The sequence below is a fragment of the Pseudomassariella vexata genome (genome assembly GCF_002105095.1).
Source record: "Pseudomassariella vexata strain CBS 129021 chromosome Unknown BCR38scaffold_7, whole genome shotgun sequence".
In the NCBI taxonomy this organism is placed as follows: domain Eukaryota; kingdom Fungi; phylum Ascomycota; class Sordariomycetes; order Amphisphaeriales; family Pseudomassariaceae; genus Pseudomassariella; species Pseudomassariella vexata.
The window spans coordinates 1,229,788-1,250,376 of NW_024467962.1; the positions used below are offsets into that span (position 1 = coordinate 1,229,788).

Sequence of the window (20,589 nt, forward strand, 5' to 3'; positions counted from 1 at the left end):
TGGATAACCCACGCCAAACGGCCTGCACTCCGTTGGCGTGACCATTAGACCGTAGAACCTCAAAAAGCAAACAAGCAAATGTGCTTCCCTATGCCTTTCCGCAATGCCGTACAAAACAATACATGGTGATCAATATGAGGGGTGTTTTATTGATGGGGGTAACCGATTCCTCCTGCATATGAGAGCCTTTAGGCGAACCCAAAGTAATCGCTGCCAGCCGTAATGGCCTTCAAGACTTGCTGGCGGAGGGTATCATAGCTTTCGTACTCGGGGAGATCAAGTTCTGCGTCATTGTTAGTCTCGTACTGTGCATTCGTGGGGCAGGTCAATTTACGATTGAAGCATGTGTGAGAACTAGGCAGACGGTCTTTGTTGCCGTAGTCACGGTGGATGTTGAAGCGGTTGATACCGTTCATACCCTCGAGCTCCTTAAAGCCGTTGAGGGGCACCTTGCTGGTTCCCGTAACGAACTGGAGCAGCTTGGCGCGCTCCTCCTTGTCAAAGGAGCGCAGTGCACGCCAGAACCACTGGATCTGCTGGCTTGATGGCGTGTAGTTGTGATATTCCGTGTTGCTCTTCCAGTCATCTACGTCGATATCGGGCAAACCAGAAATGAGCAGCTCAAGTTCCTGCTCGTTGAAGATAGCAATCAGCTCAGCAGGAATGATCTCGTGGAAACCTGTAAATTCAGGTTAGCCGCCGTTCGTATCATAATGTCAAAATATCTACTCACCCTTCAAGAAATGCTCCATCTGCTCCTTGACCGAGCTGAGCAGTTTGTGCTCGACAACGAGGCGCACATAGTCATGTTTGTTGTCTTCAGTGACAGGAATGTTGCGACCATTCTCACAGAGATCCTCGATTCGCGTTACGCCGAATTCATCATCCTCGACTGACAACGTCTCAGTGATTATATCAGTGATATCGTTCTCCAGCATCCAGACGAGTGACTTGTAGTAATCCGGGTCAAACGATTCCATGTCCTTGACAGACACGGGCTTGCCAAGAATTCGCTTGTACACGGCACGGCTGAAGTAGCAGTCGAGGACGCGCCCCTCGTACAAGGACTTGCCAATGATGCGTCCAATGAACTTGAAGAACATCAGGTGCTCGTCGTTGATACCACTGAGCTTATTGGGGTGAAATGTTGTGCGATCGCTTGAGACGGGAACGAACAAGGCGTAGTTGGGGTCAAACATCTGTCGAGCCAAGACCTGGAACCATTCTCTTGTGACACCACCAGCATCGACACCCTCCTCTCCGTGGAAGCGGATGTTCAGTTTTCCAAACTTCATTTCATCACCACTCTTGAAATAAAGCGACTTGAAAGAATCGTGGAAGACATGCTCTCGACGAACTGACAACTGTAAGGTAGGGAAGCTCCGTGCACCTGGCGCTCGGCCATTGTTGTGCACGCTGCGGTTGAAGTAATTGCGCTTGTTGTCGAATTCCAGCACCTTGGGATTCTTGACGAGATGGGAGAATGTGCCCTTCATCAGCGACGGGTTATTGCGAACAAGTTCGTTGAGTATCCGGCGATGTTCCTCGGTGAAAGTGAAAAAGAGGCTGGCCATCTGGGATTCAGGTGCAGGACTGGAAAGCATCATCTCAGTGCGGCTCTGGATTTGACTCGGCGTCTCTGACTGAGTGGTATCCTTGCAGACAACCATCAAGGCCTCGATCAGTGGTAGCAGAATGGTAGCCACATTAATGAGGCTCTCACGCTGCCGGATGGCGCCGAGACAGCCACTCAGTCGCTCCCACAAAGCGTTGAAAGTTGGGTTGCGGTACAGAATGGCGAGCAAGTCCTGTTTCTTAGTCTCGTTGCTGCGCTCAGATTCCTCAGAAGACTCGAGCTTCTTCTGGGTGAAGAGGTGATCGAGAGCCGTCAGGACTCGCAGAAGCTTATTCTGATCCGCTGCGCCTGGAGAGAACTTGGCCAATGCCACCCCTTGAATTTCCGTGCCGGACGAAGCCTTCTCAATGTGTGGTAGAAGCTCATCCAGGTGTGCAACAATCTTCTCGCTCAATATGCGTGCTTGAGTAGCCAATTCCTGACCAAAGACGTCCATCGCTCCAGGTATAATTGAGAGATTCTTGATGGTGGACAGGGTTTCCTTGAAGGTCTTGGAGCTACACTCGCGAGCGACAAAGATCTTGATGATCAAGGTGAGATTGTGCACAGGGATGGCTGGCGGGATATATTGCTTGATTCTTTTCAAGATAAATTGCTTGCGCTCCTGTGCTTTGGCAATGGAGTCGGCGGCAGACTCGGTAGCGGTGCCTTCAGCAGGAGCGGGCGCGTCGGATGCTGTAGTCTCAGCAATAGAGGTGGCAGGCTGCTCACCAGAAGGTGCACCGTTTGCTTCGTCGATCTGGGGGACGTCGGAGGAAATCTCCGTGTTTTGCATCTCGTCGTTAGCGAGTATGGTCCCCGCAGTAGCAGGTTCTTCTTGGACTGGTTCCTCAATCTGCTTGTCCAACTTCTTGATAGCCTCAGCGGCCTCCTTGAGCTTCCGGTCCAGCGCGAGCAAAGGCATGGTAACTCTGCTCAAGACTAAAGAGAGGCTATCCATGATGGCGGAGCTTTCGATAACAAGGTCGCGATCGAGTAATGCCAGCAGCGAATTGATGGCATATTTTTGAGCCTTGGCTTCTTTGCCTTTACCTTTACGGCTGAGAGTGCGCTTCAAAGTCGAGGCCACCGTCTCTTGCTCGATCAGAAATATTGAAGGGACGTGAACGTCGTGCTCCGCCAGGTAGCAAAGCAGGTCCAGGCATTGCTGTACAATCAAAACGGGCGAAATCTCTGAACTTGTGTGGCTAGGGTTACTAGGGAGAATATTCGTAGAAGCACGTTTTAGTGATTGCGGTGTCTTGCCGTCCTTGGTTTCCTTGGGCTGCTTAGCCTTGATGGAAAGCTGGGCGAAGCTGCGCTCAACAGCATCGACGTCTGTAGTGCCATCCTGTAAGATTTGCAGCAGGGTGCTGATGACTTCGAGCCTGGTCTGCTTATTTTCACAAACATCTTTGAACAGAAGCCTCAGCGAGTTCTCAAGTGATCCGCCCTTGACGTTGATGAACATCAGCCGAAGCAACGTAGCGACACCGGGCTTATCCAACATCTGCACGACTGTCCTCCTTTGCGGTTTGGCATTGCTGTTGTTGCCATCAGCAGCCCCACTGCTCTGTGCGGCTTCTTGAGTACGGCCAGAGCCAGAGACGTTCCTCTCCCGGTGTCCCATGGGGGCGGCGGGATGAGTGCGATTGAGACGTCGCGCCTCAGCTGCCATGTCCGGAGGTAACGAGTCCATGATGTCTGCGCCTTGATCCATGAGTACTTGTTCTCGGAGGGCTGGGGGGAAAGTCATCAAGATGCTGGCGGTATCCATATCTTGTGCTACAGCTTCTTGGCCAGCAGCAGCGCTTTGTCGCCGTGCTTCTTCACGCTCACGTCTACGTTGCTCTGCCCGCTCCTGCTGGACAATCTCTTGGCGTAGTTCGTCTGGGAGAGCATCGAGGAATTCTTGGAAGACTTCGGTTGATTCCCCGGTCCGTCGAGGAGCCTCACGAGCTTGGGAACGTCGCTGACTGATAGTCTGAGCAATGACCTCTTCTCTGAACTCCTCTGGCAGCGCCTCAAGGTAATCGGGGTCAATACCAAGCTCCGTTACATCCACTTGTTCGCCTCGGATTGTCGTCATGACACGAGGATGATCGACAGCAGGTTCGGCTGGCCCCGACTCTGGTTCTGGTTCATTGGCCGTCTCAACACCTTCCATGGCTTCCGTAGTGTGGCTTTCTTTTTCATCTTGGGCCGTGGCGACAGAATCGGTTACAGCCCGGGCAGCAAGTTCAGCTGCAGCAGCTTCGGCACGCTCGCGCTCTTGTGCTTCGGCCTTCTCCCGTGCAGCCTTCTCCTCTGCCTCCCTGGCCTCTCTAGCTTTGCGCTCTTCTTCTTCACGCTTCTTGCGGTCTTCCTCTTCCCGCTTCCTGCGTTCGGCCTCCTTCGCTTTTAGTTGCTTCTCAAGTTCAATGGCAGGAGGGACAAGATATGCAAGGATGGCGGGCACGATCTTGTGTGCCTTCTCTGCATAATTTACGCTGAAGGCCATCTTGGCTTCCTCGAGCCATCTGCTGATTGTCGAATCCGCGGCGAAGAATGCTGCTTGAGTTGGCTCTTGGTACGCATCCCGGCGGTTCTCGGCTCGAGATTCTCGAGCCGCAGGGGGAAATGGCATAGAAAATTCCTGGACATCACCCCGATGACCTGGCTGACTGATCTGGAATTGAAGTGCGTGTCCGTGGCGACCCATGTGGGGAAGAGACGTAATCAGGTCGTTAATAATGGACAGAGGACTGTCCCCATGCGGCGCGCCGCCGAGCAAACGAACAAAACTACTAGGGTGTGAGGACCGGGACGCGGAGTCCCGTCCAGCCTCGTTGCCACGGTGGAGAAGCGGATTGAGCCCGTCCTCATTGCCAGCTGACCGCTCACTTCGCTGCGTCGTTCTCATAAAGTTTCGCATGTCTGGATCGTTGAAGTCAGCATCCATAGGTATGGCTCTTCGGATTGCATGCGCAGTCTGCTGCGTCGCTCTCGTCTCAAGAATGCGCGCAAGGAGCTGTGCCAGGGCTACCCCAGGTGATAGGGCGGCACCAGCGGCTAGACCGGCACGCGTCGCGGGTAATAAGAATGACATACCGCCAAAGTGGCTAAAAGGGTCGCGAGGGCCTCCCATCATGAAGGGGACAGGAGGAAAGGGGCTGCGGATACCGTGTCGATGACGGTGATGGTGATGGCCGCCGAGCATGGCGCCGCCGTCGTTGATAACAAGTGTTTCCCAGCCCATGGCTGCAAGGGCAGCGTTTGGAGGAGGACCACCGTCTTCGGGTTGTGAGTGTAAGTATGCAACGCAGGATAACAAGGGAAAAGTAAACTTACCAGGATAGTCATCATCAAAGCCGTAGTCATCATCCATGTCTTCTTCATCGTCCTCATCATCTATCAGAAGCCGTCAGCACTACTCCAAAAACTACTAACCGCAGTGGAAACATACCATCCTCTTCGTCTTCGTACGGATTGTTGGGGTTGACGCCGACTTCCTCATCGTACTCTTCGTGCATGGCACGCATGAAACCGCTGAACTGATTAAGGCCATCTACATCATCCAGGCCGTGCATCTGGGCCTCTTCGAGGCCCTGTGCTTCACCCTCGTAGTCGACGTCCTCGCCTTCGTCTTCATCCTCGTCAGTCTCGCTCTCCCAGGCAGAGGCCCCGTCATCATCTAGCGGGTTGCCATCGTCATCGACAATCTGAATACGGTCGTCCATATCATCCATGGCTTCCGAGTCGAGATCGTCATCCTCATCTATATCGTCATCTTCGTCCATGTCTTCTTCATCGTCATCGTCCTCATCCATGTCGTCTTCTTCTTCCATGGTGACTTCGACTACGCCGAGGTCACCAGGCAAACCTTCGATCTGATCCATGCCTTCGACATCTTCATCTTCGTCGCTAACGTTCTCCTCGCCGTCAAAGGAGCCTTCTTCGTATTCCATTTCGTCATCGCCGTACTCTTCGTCGTACATCTCCTCATCATCTGTCTTCCTTAGTACTAGCTGGAATAATTAGGAAACATCGACTTACCATCATCTGATTCTTCGGAGTAGTCACCCTCCATGTCGCGGCCGGGTTCCATCATGCCGAGGGCTGAGTTACGGTAGAGATCGGGGGTTTCTTCACGGTCCTCCTCCATATCCGATAGGGACGTTGCTGACGCAATATCGTCCTCGATGCTCTCTGCAGTTGATGCTATGGGTAAAATATTGGAGTGACTCAACTGTATGGCAGTGCTTGTGAGAATGCGCAATACCCTAAGAATCGACTTGATAGTTTTCTTGACCGGAGGGAATGCGAGGTCAATGTCGGCTATGGAGGCAGTGAGAAGACCAAGATAGCCCTTTTCGTACATAAGGCGCCGAAGCTGTGCATAAGAGCGTTCGGGCGATAGCTCGGGATTGGTTCGCGTTGAACCAGGCAAATCCTTGTCCTTCTCACCCATCATTAGGTGCATGACCTCGGCCAAGGCTACCATTCTGGCATACCTCTTGTCAAATGCTTCATTAGAGGTTGACGCATCTTTGTAGGCTTTGAGGATGGTATCGAGAACGAACTTCCGAACGAAAAGAAGGTCCGGTTCGTCGTCGTAGTCATGTTTCTCACGACTGCGATCCACGGGCTTCTCGCCAGTCTTACTCACAAGCGCCACAAGAAGATTCTGTGCTTGAACAGCCGTGGCATATGCCTTCTTGTTCGCAAGTGAGTCCCCAGAAGATGTGTCGAGCTGTGTAGGACAGACTAGTTCTGTCAGGAAGTAGTTGAGAACGCTCGACCGTGGCTTGATCGGAGTGTTCGTCTGCAACGGTGCACTTCTCTTGAAATTGATGAATTCCACCTTTGTGCGGTTGTAGCTTTGCAGCAACTCTGTAAGGCAGTGCAGAAGGAAACACCGGTAGATGAAGATCGGGTGCTCATCAGCTTTGAAGGAACCTTTGGCCTTCTTGTCTTTGCTCTCGGAAGACCGATTTTCAGAGGCATCAGCAGTGCCGTTTGACGCTGAGGGGCCTGGCTCGTTGCTACCCTTGGATTCCTTTGATGTCTGCGACGGCTCCTTATCATCCACCTCTTTATAGTTCAGTAGCTCGCAGAGTAGGAAGTGTATGACGCCGTCTGGGTTCTCCAGGATTGGCCGTTTGGTTTCAGGGGGCTTAGACAATGATGTATCGGCCATTCGCTTGTCCACGTTCTCTGTTGACGGTTTGACATCCTGAATCGATAGATCTTCTGTGGCTCTCACGGTTGGTGCAACATCATCTTTCACGGGTTCCGGCTTCTGTTCCTTGAGAACAACATGTTGTCGTTGGTTGACACCGTTCTCCTGGAATGTAAAACGTGCGAGTCTGATCATCTCGTTCGAGACTTCAACGAAGAGTTTCGGATCTCGGAGAGCAACATGGGACAACTGGCGGACGTAGCCTGGCACGTCAAGAGCACGTTGAGCTCGACTGTTTTCAAACAAGGCTCGAATCTCGCTTCTCATGATCTGCTTAATAATTTCTTCATCTTCGACTACGTGTCGAAGGATCGTCATTAAGTACGAGGAAATCCGCGTCTCGCCAAGTCGCTGGGAACCAAAGCCCGAGAGCTGTTTGGTCATGACGAATAAGCGTTGGAGGTTCTTTTTGTCGCCGATGAGTCGAGCAGTAGCCCTGTTTCGAGTCAAAATGACAAGGACGCGCAAGACTGATATGGCTAACGATTCCTCTTTTCCTACCCGCGGAAGGATGTCCAAAACAGCACCCAGAAGAATGTGACGGTCATCATCCTTGACCACGACGTCCTTCGAAGGCCATTGCAGACTCTCTATTTGCTCTTCCTCGTTTACCGGGGCTTTCCATCGTATGTCGCCAGGTTGCTCATCATCACTGAGGAGAATCTCAAAAACGAGGAGAACGTAGGGAATCCAAGGCGGCAAGTCTTCGTTGGACGGAGAAGGGACCTGCAGGAAACGCATCAATTCAGTCACGTTTTCTCTCAGTGTACTGACAGTGGCTTGAAAGAAACCCCGATCTTGAAGAAGCAGAGAGAGAAGGTGGGCATAAGCGGCAATGCTCCGCCCATTAGGCTTGAGGTCGTCATCTAGTGCAAATGACATCAAAGCATTCACTAGTGTCTCTCCGATTTCTTGTTTCGAGGTCTCATCTTGAGAGGAGCCGCGTAAGACCACCGCCGACATCAGCTCAGAAACTTCGTAAGTCGAGTCAGGGTGTGCCCTTATGACGTCTAAGCATCTGTCAATGAGGTTGGTCCGGAGAGTTGTGCGCTCAGCGTCCAAATCCTCTTTAGGTATGAGCTTGCGCGCCTCTGCAGAGGCTGCGGCTGCGGCTGCGGCTGCCAGAGCTGGAGTGGTTGAAGTTGAAGCGGCCCCGTTACCGTTCTGTACGTCGGAGAGTGGGTTGGGGGCGTTCTGGCCGCTGCCAGGAACCTCAGCAGAAACTTGTCTGAATTCACCAAGGATTTCCTCTTCAAGAAGTCCCGGGGGCAGATCGGCTGGCAGATCTAAGACCATAGCTTCACCAACAGGAGCCGATGCTGACTCAACTGCTGGCAGGGACTCATCTGAAGCAACCTTGTCCGGAGTTTGGTCTTCGGGGATTGGATTACGAGGACCGGCAATCCCTGCTTTGTGTGCCCTGCAGTATTCGGTGGCATGTGACATCTGACCATTAGCTCTGTAAACGGCCTCTCGTGCTAAGTCCTCCTCATAGTCCAACGCTTTGAGTTGATTGACGACATTTGCGAAAGTTGACCAGGTAAAAGCCACGGGTTGGTACTTCAACAGTGCTGGAGGCAAATTCTGTTGGCAATTAGCATCATGATCAAGCTGTTGTAGGTAAAAATGGATGGGAAGAAGAATCACTCCTAAATGAACAGGCGAAGTCAAGACGTAAGTGATAACACGGCGTGGAAAGCAAGTCGCAATATAATATTGATGGCGGAAAAATACATACCTTGTCAGTACGTTTGTACGCTTGGCTCTCATTGTCCGCTTGTGAGATAGCCTTGAGAATGTCGATGATTTTAGCAAGGATTGGTGCCGCAACCTTTTCAACCAGAGAGGATTCCCAAAGCTCTCGCATAACCGGAAGGATCGCCATTCTCAGCTCCACCACAAGATTTGGGATAACAAGTTGTTCGCTTCTTCGTTCATCACACCGTGGAAAGATAGTGATATTCCCAAGTGAATCGTGCACGACCTTTCCGTTAACCATGACGGCGTATAGCTCGAGGATTTTCTTCATGGCAATTACAGCCAAGCGTGACAGAGAGCTGTCTTCCCCGTCAGCGTGCTCCTTGCAAATCTCACTCGAGAATATTCTCAGCATCGAGTTGAGCACTTCCAAACCACCCTTTTGCTTGAATGCTTCCAAAACCGGTGAAATAACCTGAGTTCCTTGTCGGTCAGAGTGTCGGCCGTCATACTTGCGATCAAGCAGCATCTCATGCACCGTATGTAGCATGATTATCCAATAGTTGAACTGGGCAGTCGACTTGGGGTTGCTAGGCAATTGTAGTTGGGATAGGATCGTGTCCGCCAAACCTTCCGCCAGTTTCACATGGTGTGATCTGCAATAATTGTCCCGTTCTCCGCGGCGAGAGAGCAAGGTCTTGCCAAGGGTTTGGAGAAGCGGGAATGTTGTAGGCATCAAAGAGTGAAGCAAAACTCGGAGTGTCTGGAAATTCCGGAATCGCGGGCTCGACAGCTCACTCTTTGATGGTGGTCCTTCTGTGCGACCCTCAACCTTCTCAATAGACTTGATCATAACTGCGGAAGAGAGCACATCCGGCAGGCTGGTGTCATCATCATCGCCACTAGCAGTACGGGCACGAGTGCCTGCGCTGCTACCACGCCGATCCGGTGAGGGTGTCTCCTTTTTAGTCCAGCTTGTAGGAACACTGCTCTGGACCGCGGTTTCCTGGGAGATGACCATGCGCAACAGAGGGCCTAGAGATTTTACCAATTGTTCATAGTAGTCAAACACATTAACCTGGTGTAGTGTCACCACTTGTGCTCGGTTCGAGTAGGGAAAGCACTGGTATAGGGCTCTGATGAGAGATTGGGCGTTCAAAAGAGCCTTCACCACAGGTGTTCCCTTAGCTAGCTTGTTGAGTTTTTCTAGGGGTACATCTTCAGCAACCTGCAGGTCGGCTTTCACGAAAGAGTCGAAATAAGGCTCAAAAATCGGCGTATCGATGACGGGCTGCAGAACGTCGATCGCCTCTTGCGTTCGCTTGATCAAGGATGGCAGACCAACAATTGGGGAACTCTCTACGAGCTGGGAGATGACGCTCTGCAGGCTTTTAGCTGCCTGCGTGTCCCCAAAGTCATGTGGAAGACTAGGGGAGGTGCACAGGTCCAAAAGGTATTCGATGGCACCTTGATTGATCAACGGCTGTTTGAGTTGTGAATTGGGAACATAGTTCGACAAAAAGGTTGCCACGGCGAAGATGTAAGGAGTAATTGATTTATATGGCGACGACACATCGATATTGGTGTCCAGCTTCGAAGCCTGTGGACTCGCAGTGTCAACCATATCTAGATCCATGTCTTCGGAAGTAGCCGCGGCCTTGCCTTTGCCATGCTCAGAAGCTTCGACACGGTCGCCGGTCAACAAGGTTGGGTCAGCTGACAATTCTTTGCCATTGGCATGCGTGATCAACAGCTTGGCCCCCCAGCCTGAGTCGCGGGCCTTGACTCGACCAAGATGAGTTACCCGGGCAATCATATCCAACACGGCATTAGAAATCGCAGGTCTCAACGCAGGATGATGCCGTGCAAGTTCGTCGAAGTGACCTCCAATGTTGATCGCAAGTTGATCATCGTTCTCCATGGTTCTAACATGCTCTGGACTTTCGAAAGTTTCAAAGAAACTGTCAAAAGCTCTCGACGCTACTACCATCTTCATGCCTTGGTTGTTCAACGAGATGGCATTCAGCACGTTAGGCACAATGTTCATTGCATCCGATGAAGGGACGATGCCGCGGGCCAAAGGCTCGGTGCGAACGACATCCAGCATCTCTTGGGTTGGAGGATGCGGCCGATTATCAGCTTCAAGAACAGACGGAGTAGGGGGGTCCTCTAGCGAATCAGAATCGCCGCCGTTTCCTTCAAACTGGCCAGATTGTGATGCGGCAGCTTGATCAAGTATCACAGATCGACCTGTTACAGACTCCAGAAAGCTTTGCACCAACCCAGCCTCGGAGATCGCCGCAAAGCTCGTAGGGTCATTGTTTAGGAAATCGGACAGAATGCTAACAGCGTGCGTCCACACAAGTGAGCCGAATTCGCGGACATTCTGGATGATGTGACGGAGGCTGTGCAGGAGAGCCGACTTGTCGACCAGGTTTCTCAACAGCCGGTCGGTATTTCCGCCGTAAGCAAATGCACCGGACATCAAGTGATGGATGAACTTCAGAAGCCACTTAAGATTCTGTTGCTGGTAGAACGGAATCTCGTAGTCGACAACAACTGATCGGCAGTTTGACGCAGTTCCACGCCCTTCCCGAGCTAGCTTGCGGCCTAGGTCGACTTCATGCGTGATCAAATCCGTAATAGCATCGAGACCGTTAGCATTGATGAGGGTCTGGAACGAGGTTTGCACGTTGAAGACGAGATTGTCCAAGAACGTAAGCAGCGTTGGGAATGTCCGTTCGGCGACATTAGACCTGATGGTAAGGATCTCGACCATGATGTCCAGCAACCCTGCCGAAATGATCTCCGGCGTAGCTCGCGACGAGTTGCTCGTCATGGCCATTGTGATGTGGAGCGTAAGTTGGAAGAGGTTTTCGCGCCACTCATCCGCATCGGTCCATTGGTTGCCATTGTCATCTTCCTTCATCTCAGCGACTGCCTTTCGTATGACGTAAAGCAGAACACCATGGTTGACGGTCGCATTGAGTGCCGAGAAGATGTCTGAAAGCTTGGTATGAAAATTTGTCATGGCCTGCAACAATGACAGCACGGTTGCCTGTAGATCAAGAGGGACACCGGCGGTGCCATCTGCCGCAGGGTGTATCAACTCGGCGAGTTGGTAGACAAGCTGGAATCGACGGGGTTCATCGTGATCCTGCCTAAGGACTTTCTCGACAAACGTAGGCTCAATGTGAATGTACGCCAAATTCTGGATGGCGAGCAAACGGGCCTTCAACGCTTTCTGTCGGAACTCTACCGATCCTGTGAGGGCCTTGGCAACCCGGAGCCGATTGAGAACTTCGTATTTAGTCTCCTTCGGCGCATCAGATGGTATCCGCTCAATAAGTTTGTATATCGGCGTCGTCACGACGACAGAATGGGGAATCTCCAGCGACTTTTGGCCGGGTGTACTACCTTCATTGTTCCCCACAGCGGGAGAACGAGCACTGGGAGATGGGCTGTCGTCCGAGACGGTCTGCCGCCCAGCGCGAGGCGTAGATTGCGGGGCACTGGTGGTATTGCTGCGCCTCAAGGGGGTAGGGGTTGAGGGCACAGAAGAGGCACCGCGATCGGGATGTGTCTGTCGCTCTGAAGACTGCGAGGCACTTCCAGGAGTAGGGTAGTATGAGACCTTGATATCGCCCCATCCATTCCATCGAGCATCCGAAATACCGGACTTTGCGATTGCGCAGAGGTCGTTCGCATTCGTTACAGCAGCGTGTTTCGAACCACTATGATTTCCCTTCTCCTTGCTCTTAGCAGAGGCTATCGGTGTAGCCAGTGGTAACGGGTCCGCGGGCTTCACGATAGGGGTCTTTACGAACGGCTGTGCCAACTGCTGTACACGGTCAAGGTCGATATTGTAATGGTTCGATAGCAGAGCTGTGTGGAACTGGCGGGTCGCCATTCCTAGGCGCTTTAATGAAGCTTGGTAGCGTTTCGCAAGCTCCGATCCAACTTGCAAGGCGGCACAGACGATGTTGTAATCAGTGCTGTGCAGGAGGTCGTTCAGATGCGAGCTGCTGGCATAGATGCTGCGGTTGCCGCAATGCTCCAATAACATCCGAGTGAACTTCAAGAGTTCCGCGACCAAAAAACTATCGCCATCGTCACTGTAGCCCAACTCTGAGAGCTTGGTCATGTCCCATTGCTGGTCACTGGAGCTCAGCAGTACGTCGCATCCATAATCTCGCATCTGCGGCGCTTCATTGAGCTTGTAGGTAGAGCAGAATGCTTCAAACGTCGAGTCAAATCGGTTCAACAGAGAAATCCAGTGGTATAGATCTCCTCTGGGGAAGGGCCATCGTGACGGGAAAGTGGCGAGGAACTTAGGCAGGAGCGGCAAGGGTGTGTTGGTTGCGGTCTCGACGAATTCCTGAAGCCAAGGAGTCTGAAGACAGTTGTTAACCGACGAGTACACGTAATGATCACATGGAAGTCACGTACCAAGCTCTCCTTGTGCTTAGGTTGAATGATCTTCGTAATCTTTCCCATGGTGAAGGCCGGGGCGGCAGAGCCGCATCGAAAAGAAGCTGCTCCCCCTCCACTGCCAAAGGTCAAACCGGTCGGTTGCTACAGCTTGAGTTTTCGTCGCAGAGCATCCAGGCGAGATGGAATGCTCTTGGTGAGATCGGCAGTAGATCTATTGGTGAAGTGAAGTTAAGTCGATGTTGAAAGCTACCTTTTGGGTCGGTACGAGCCTTGCCTCAAACAATCAGCCTTGCCGAAATGGATCCTGAAGCCCAGGCGAGTGCAGGTCGCGCGGGTCCGTGGTTTCCGTCCTAGAAGACTGCGGTGATGGGGGATGGCAAGCCGCAACGCAATGTTGGAAGCTGGGAATTCTTGGGTTTCGTGCGTTTCGTGATGAAAATGGGGAATCAGGTTGCAAGAGAGAAGTTTATTAAAGTAGAGGTACTGGTTGAAGGTGCATCTGGTGCCTCCGGGCTTTTGCGTAATTGTGGAGCTTGGACCAGTAGGTAGAGCCCGCGGCTTTCAGGTGCTGACGGGAAGTTTTGACTTGGGTCGGGCACGCGGGTTCAATGTTGACCCCACGCGTTGAGATGTTTCTTTTATTAGGGTCCTAAGTCTTGGCTGAATTCAAGGGTTTATCCTGGCTTTGTTAGCGGACAAATTGGAACCGAATAATAAATGGCGTATTACGGCAGCCACACCTTGATTACCTCATTCTACCTTACTTGAAGTCCAAATTACCTTGTTTTGGAAGCTAGCTTTGTCCAAATGAGAGATCATCATCACTTTCGTTCCGGTTCCATTTTAAGACTGTTTGACCTCCTCTCACTGCTCCTGCCTCTAAGTGATCAGAGACTATGTGATTGTTGCCGCACTTATATGTAGGCATGCTGAATAGAGTATGTTATTTGCTACAAAATACCGAGTGATGGTTCAATCGTGCTTCATGCGCATCTGAATTGCAATGATTCATCGCCACCACGAAAGCTAATGTCTATGTATGCCTTTGTCCGTTTCCTACTTGTCCCTTCTCCAGCGGGACCAGCGCGCTACAACTTTCGTCGTCGATAATGATAAAATTAGAGCGATGTTTGTTTCATTGTCCCCATATTTCTGTTTGAAATACTATTAAACTCAAGGCGGTACATAGCTGTCTGTTCGTTCGTCACTGGGCCATTCTATTATCTATGGCAACCTGCAGCTAGCAGGTCTCGTTGGCTTGCTGGTAGAGAAGTTGTCTGAGTATGGCTCCTATTCTGAAGCCACAAATTTGACGCGAAAGTCTGGCCACCCAGATCTAAAAGGCAATGTATCCAGGTAGTTTAGGCCACCACCTGAGATGCCGCCCCCGAATGACTCCTCTACTTGTAGAACATAGACTAATCGGAACAGAGGTTGGCAGACTTTGGGCTCGATGTATTAGTGACGAACTCGTAAAGAACTTTCTGCAATCCTGACACTATCTGCATATGTTTACATACAGCGAACTCCCACATTAAGAGTTGCGGTCTCCTGATTGAGGACTACAGATATTTCAAGGTACCGCCACGACCTATTTGCGAAATTTTCTTTGAGTTGATATTCGCGGGCAAGTCCAGTCAGTACAGTCCGGCGACTACGTCGTCGAAGGGTAGGGGGGATGAGGTAAGATAGTAGATTTGACAACTATACACAAATCTTTTTCATCTGGAATGTCTTGATTGAGTCTTTCCAAATTTATAATACGTACGGGTTCAGTTTGGGCCAGCGTCTGACTATGTAACTTAGCAGTATAATCATTGTAGGAATCACTTACATGGCACAACATGCCCACCCGCTAGTCTCGACCTCCTCTTCAACCAGTCAGCGAAAACACTACATTCGCGGTGGCCTTGGAAAAGAACACGCTGTTGAAAATTTATGAAGGCTTGAATCTATTAGAAGGTATAATTATTACCAAGCGCTTCACCTCTTCTTGGTGGCCGAACGTTGCGAGGCCGATTGGACTAGGAGCTAGCATGTTTGGTCTCCACCCAGAAAGTGACCCGAGCGCAAATATAACATATACCGATAGATCCAGTGGTAGTCAAATACTGCCTTATTGTAAGATTCGATGGACCGCAAGAGCCACCACATGAACCACACTCCAGGTGTAGATGAGTACGAATGGAGTATATATCCCATTAGTTTTATCACCGTAGTATTCGGTTGGTGAGAACAAATGAAATATCTATTTGATTAATAAAACCCCACGTTATGTGCCAATAGTCCACAGAATGGCATTAGAAGCTCATTTGCCCAATATACGACCGTTACGCATCTAGACATTCCGCTACGAAATATGAAGGGTAGCATGCAGTACTTCGAAATGCCCCGTTAGCTCGTTCGGCCCCAAACTCAATGGCTCTACTGACCTGACTATAACCATTTCGGCTAGCTGAGTTTGCTTCGCTTGAAATCCATTCCCACTTTGATATCGAGCATTCTCCATTAGCTTCAGGTTTTTCTTTATAGCGTGCCAAAACTTTACTAAATTCCATCCAATAACCCCAAGGGGATGTGGTCTGTAAGTGTACCTTGGTGACATAAACGGCAGCACGTCACGAAACTAATAACGTATGCACAGAGTGGTATGACGTTTCCTTAGCATGCACCATACGCATGGAAAAGGTTCTGGGTTCGATTCCCAGCCTCTCCACACTTTTTGCAAAAATCTCATTGTAATGTGGACAAAATATTTTGACATCTCCATGTTGTCGACTGCTACTGAAATGGTAGGAATACCAGTTGTTGGCTGATATAATGGTGGGTCGAGATAAGTTTTGCCCATGATTATGCATAATTATGCTCTGTTGAGAAAAGAATCGCGAAGGATCTTGTCTGCAGCCCCTCAACGATACGGCAGAGTTGCGAAGCTTGGCGTCAATGATTGGCGCCAGCGCTCCACCAACTCCTGAGCACTAAGGCTTCTATTCGGCGTCGAACGTTGCTTCTGCTCCACTAACAGTCATACGCGGCATGCCATGTTCAAGTTCCCAACGAGTTTCTCCATTGCATTATGTCCCACCAATAACAGAATGAGCAAGCTGATCGATACTATTACCTCCTCAAATTAATCAAATGATGCAGGTTCTACTGGCAATGTATGTAGTGCGGAAGGAAGCACTAATGTTCAAAATGGTCTCACCCTCAGATATTCAAATTCAGACTGTTTGCTAGTTGTGGATTTGAAACATAAGGTCCTCTGTAGTGGATACATTTTCCTACCACGCTTCATTGCCAAGCTCTTCTGTACGTATGTGAAGATGAGGGAGTGGAACCGACGCAGTCTTCCGGAGGTAGCTGCCGCAAATGTTCAATTGCCTAGTAAAGAACCTAACCCGTTACACTAAGCCAGAATACGCCTCAACGATCCATGTAAACACCTTTGCTAGCAGTTGTCATCACCAAGGTCCTGAAGTATGTATCGTTACGGGACAAGTTGAGCCATCGACATCAAGATCCGACCCCGATGTCAGTCACAGTAAGGCGCTTCCAACGCCCCGTGTACCAGAGATGCTCCGATTGTAGCAGGTCCTGCATTGGCTGGGCTGCAGCTGGGCCTGATGTTCTGGGGCTGTGATGCACGTTGGCATTGCACAACTTCTGATGAGCAAGCTGGGTGAAATGGCTGGGGGAGATATCACAGGCGTGTGCTCTTGATCAGCTTATTCACTTAGCCTAGATGTGATGAGAGATCTAAAAATAAACATTAGAAGCCGAGTGATCAACCTTAGGTATATACACAGTAATGTAGGCATTAAAACCGAGGGAACGTCATATCACTCGAGGCCTCTCGGAAATCTGACTGCTTGCCATTTTTCGATGATCTGGCTTGTGCAATCGGACTGGACTCCTGTTGCAGTGTTCAAGCTACCAGGAGCTTTGCATGCAAGTAGTGGTGAGGTAGACCCCTGAATGCGGCAAGACGGGCTGTGGATGGGTCCTAGCGCTACCGGCTAGCATTTAACTGGCTTTGACGGGAGTCAGGAAACAAGTGTCAGTTGCAAATCGAGACGGTCAGTCTTGGAAGATCCCAGTCGAACAAAAGGCAGCTCAATTTTACTTTTGAAGCTCTTTCATGCTCGCGTCTGCGCTGAATCTTCAGGGATAACAGTACTAATACGCAGTTTTTTCTTTGTCTTTGAGCTGTACAACGACAAAGAAAACCGAGTCCGGAGACAATCATTCCCGTGCTTTACCACCCTCACCAACTCAACCCATCTGTGTGTGCCGTCAGCCGCCCCGAATGCATTCCTAGACGTCGACGACTCGATCGCGAAATTCGACTCACGCATCCACGTGCCTTTCATTCCAGGTACAATCATGGCGGAAGCAGGAGAGCCGCAGTCACCCAAGACTGTCCATCCCATCGACGAATCGCCTGTTGGTTCAGACAGGGAGACGGTATGTCAATCTTCCCAAGACAGAACACCCTTGCAATCCTATTCATAAGGGCAGACAAAATCTGGGCTCGTCAACCTGCATTCCCTCGTCTTGCAGCAACAATAATTCGAGATTTGACCATGTAGCATTGCTGATCATGCACTCTTTACAGGATAACTTTGAGGATGCTGTCGATACAGGGTCTGTAAGGTCTCTGACTGGTCGGAAAGCGTCAACCATAAAACCCATAAGACCGGTCAGCAGCGATACACAACCCCAGTCCGATGCCTCTTCGAGCCCGATTGAATCGGTGAACGAAGACGCTATTGCAGATGCAGAGCCAACAAAGGGGGAGCAAGAAAATGGCACACAAATAGGGGCAGCACACATGTCAGATCGACTATCAAACGCTTCGTTGGATGAGGTCAAGCTGGACGATTCCAAGCTGGAGGACATTAAGCTGGAGGATGACACTGCTACACAGGAGAAGGAGAAAGGTATGCTCTAGCGACAGAAAGGTTGTTGCCGGATGCTGGATGGCTAATTAAATTGCATAGAAGAGCACCCGGTAGTCGTTAAGGGGCCCACCAAGAAGCTCTCTTTGAGTAATATCGCCAGCTCCCTGCCAACAATGCCATGGTCGCCTTCCAACTCGGAATCACCCTCAAGGGGAGGCAGCCCAAGCCTTGGGTCCAACGCGACATTTGCGGGGCCAGCTCCTGCAGCACCGCCGGCTGGACCGTCTCGAAAGCTCACCAGTCCCTTTTCCTGGCTGTCCCGTAACTCACAGAAGGAAACAGTAACATCACCACCTGTTACTGGAGCTACCTCGCCTCGGCGGAATACCGCAAGCTCTATAGCAACGTTGACAAGCAACCCGGAAATGATGCTTGGCAAGCTTGAAGAGGGAGACGAAAGCGGTGGCACAGATGGACGCCGTGGGTCAGCAAGAAACAGCTTGAGGGACAGATTCAAGTTGGTCAGAATGCGGGAAGAGGCAGGGATTTCTCTACCCATGGAGAATGGAGAGGACGACAAGCTTCCTGGGACTCGTGCCAGTCTCACTCGATCGTCTACAGTGGGTATCATGAGCCCGTCTCTTGACGCTGGTCAAGATGCGCAGCCTCTGGCGTCCCCATTGCCTGTCAGTCCAAATCCTTCTTTGGCACCCGGTACCGTGTCGGGGATACAAGCTGGACCCTCGGCGATGGCCGATACCCAAGTCGACTGGGACCTGTGGCAATCTGTTGTTTACGAAGGTCCTGCTGCGGTTGCGAGAACTAGCCCAGAAGAGCTCAACAGAGCCATTGGTACCGGCATCCCGAATGCTATTCGAGGTGTGGTCTGGCAAGTACTTGCCCAGAGCAAGAACGAAGAGCTCGAGCTGGTATACAAGGACTTGGCTACTCGTGGGACTGAAAAAGAGAAGAACCGGGACAGCAGCGGCACTTCACTTAGCGCCTCTAGCAATGGGAACTTGAGTGTCGACAAGGAGACTCTGGCATCTTCTGCCTCATCAATACATTCTGAATACTCTGGCATCAACGGCGCCAAGTCTCCCAGCGTTCCCTCGGAAAAAGAGAATGAGGCAATCATGAAGGCCCAAGCACTGGCCGCCGCGGAGAGAAAGAAGAAGGACAAGGAGGCTGCGGCAAGGCTTCAAAGACTTGAAAAGGCCATCCGACGAGATCTCGGTGCAAGAACCAGCTATTCAAAGCACGCTGCTGCTGCTGGGCTTCAGGATGGTCTGTTCGGAGTTTGCAAAGCCTATGCGCTTTTCGATGAGGGTGTTGGCTATGCCCAAGGGATGAATTTCCTCATCATGCCGTTACTGTTCAATATGCCGGAAGAAGAGGCATTCTGTCTTCTAGTCCGATTGATGAACCAGTATAAGCTCCGGGACTTGTTCATCCAGGATATGCCCGGACTGCACATGCGCCTCTTTCAATTTGAGCGACTCCTAGAAGATCTCGAGCCCGCACTCTACTGCCACCTTCACCGCCGAGGCATCACAGGGCACCTCTACGCCACCCAATGGTTTCTGACACTATTCGCCTACCGATTTCCTCTGCAACTGGTACTGAGAATCTACGACCTCATCTTCTCGGAAGGCCTCTCTGCCATTCTCAGATTTGGCATTGTTTTGATGCAGAAGAACGCAACGACGCTCCTCGCGATGTCAGACATGGGTCTACTCACAAGCTATCTTAAGGACAAGCTCTTCGATGTCTACATTGACCAAGCACCAAGTGCAGGCAGCATTCTAGAGAACGGCTTCTTCGGCAGCAGCTCATCTAACATTGACAAGGAAGTCTACCGGGCTGACCAGCTTGTTCGGGATGCCTGTGAAATTAAAATGACACCCGAACTCCTTAAAAGTTACACGGTGGAATGGGAAGAAAAGACAAAAGCGGAGAAAGAGCGAGAACAAGAACTCGAGTCCCTCAAACTAGCGAATCACAGCTACGCGATCAAGGTACGCAAGCTCGAAGACCGCATAGAAGCGTGTGACACCGAGCAAGCGTCCATGGCCAACGAGCTGGTCCACACCAAGATCGAGAACGAGGAGCTAAAGGATGAAAACGAAAGCCTCAAGGGACAGGTCAAGGAGCTGCGCATCGTCATTGAGAAGCAGCCAATCGAGATCGAGGGCGCGTGGAAGCTGGAACGGGACAACCTAATGGAGCGGAATTCCAAGGTCCACGAGGAGAACCAAAAGATTGAGAAGGAGATGTCTGAGCTTGAAGAGGAGCTTGTGCAGACAAAGATGCGGCACGCTGAGGTATGCGCAACTGAGCCAACTAATCTGCAACTAGTAATATTTTGCTGACCTTGATCCATAGCTCAACTCGCAACACGAAACTCTTCTGCGGAAGTGGACAGATCTCAAGCGCCAGTTTGATTGAGCCGTCCCATCTATCCTACAAATCCTCGGACACACAGCATCAAACTCAGTTTTCGTGTATATAAAACTTCACCGACATGGCATTTATACCAGAGTTCTCGAGATCGTGTCCACCCCGATATGGACCAGACCCGCGACTTAATTGCATCATCATCATCACCACAGAAACGGGAAACCAAAATTTCACTCTACAGGCGTTAGGACCTCCCTAGCTAGTTTTTGACACGCTGGACGGCCTCTAGCTAGCTGGCTGACGACTTCGTTGGGTGTCTG

At 51.0% G+C, this 20,589-nt stretch overlaps 2 protein-coding genes across 2 annotated transcripts; one reads left to right on the forward strand and one right to left on the reverse strand.

Moving 5' to 3' along the window:
* Positions 1-114: 114 nt before the first annotated feature.
* On the reverse strand, positions 115-13,222 carry BCR38DRAFT_208474 (uncharacterized protein). The gene is made up of 8 exons (XM_040854143.1): positions 12,984-13,222; positions 8,575-12,927; positions 5,651-8,420; positions 5,061-5,603; positions 4,946-5,005; positions 734-4,888; positions 335-679; positions 115-283 (listed from the first exon to the last, which is right to left on the reverse strand). Exons 1-8 carry the CDS (start codon positions 13,029-13,031, stop codon positions 189-191), a joined length of 12,369 nt encoding a protein of 4,122 aa, XP_040715570.1. The 5' UTR covers positions 13,032-13,222; the 3' UTR covers positions 115-188.
* A 4,129-nt stretch (positions 13,223-17,351) lies between these two features.
* Positions 17,352-20,317, forward strand: BCR38DRAFT_409552 (GTPase activating protein; the record flags this gene model as incomplete). Its single annotated transcript, XM_040858379.1, has 4 exons — positions 17,352-17,432; positions 17,584-17,908; positions 17,969-20,193; positions 20,255-20,317. The coding sequence occupies 4 exons, from the start codon at positions 17,352-17,354 to the stop codon at positions 20,315-20,317; spliced, it is 2,694 nt and encodes an 897-aa protein (XP_040715571.1).
* Between the last annotated feature and the right edge of the window lie 272 nt (positions 20,318-20,589).

What these genes read in the sequence shown, in the direction of transcription:
- BCR38DRAFT_208474 (XM_040854143.1), bottom strand. Translation starts at nt 13,031, where the DNA reads ATGGGAAAGATTACGAAGATCATTCAACCTAAGCACAAGGAGAGCTTG. An exon ending in CTTTGATGATGACTATCCTG is followed by an intron (nt 4,889 to 4,945) that starts GTAAGTTTACTT and finishes CACAACCCGAAG; the next exon opens with ACGGTGGTCCTCCTCCAAAC. An exon ending in TTCTCACACATGCTTCAATC is followed by an intron (nt 284 to 334) that starts GTAAATTGACCT and finishes ACAATGACGCAG; the next exon opens with AACTTGATCTCCCCGAGTAC.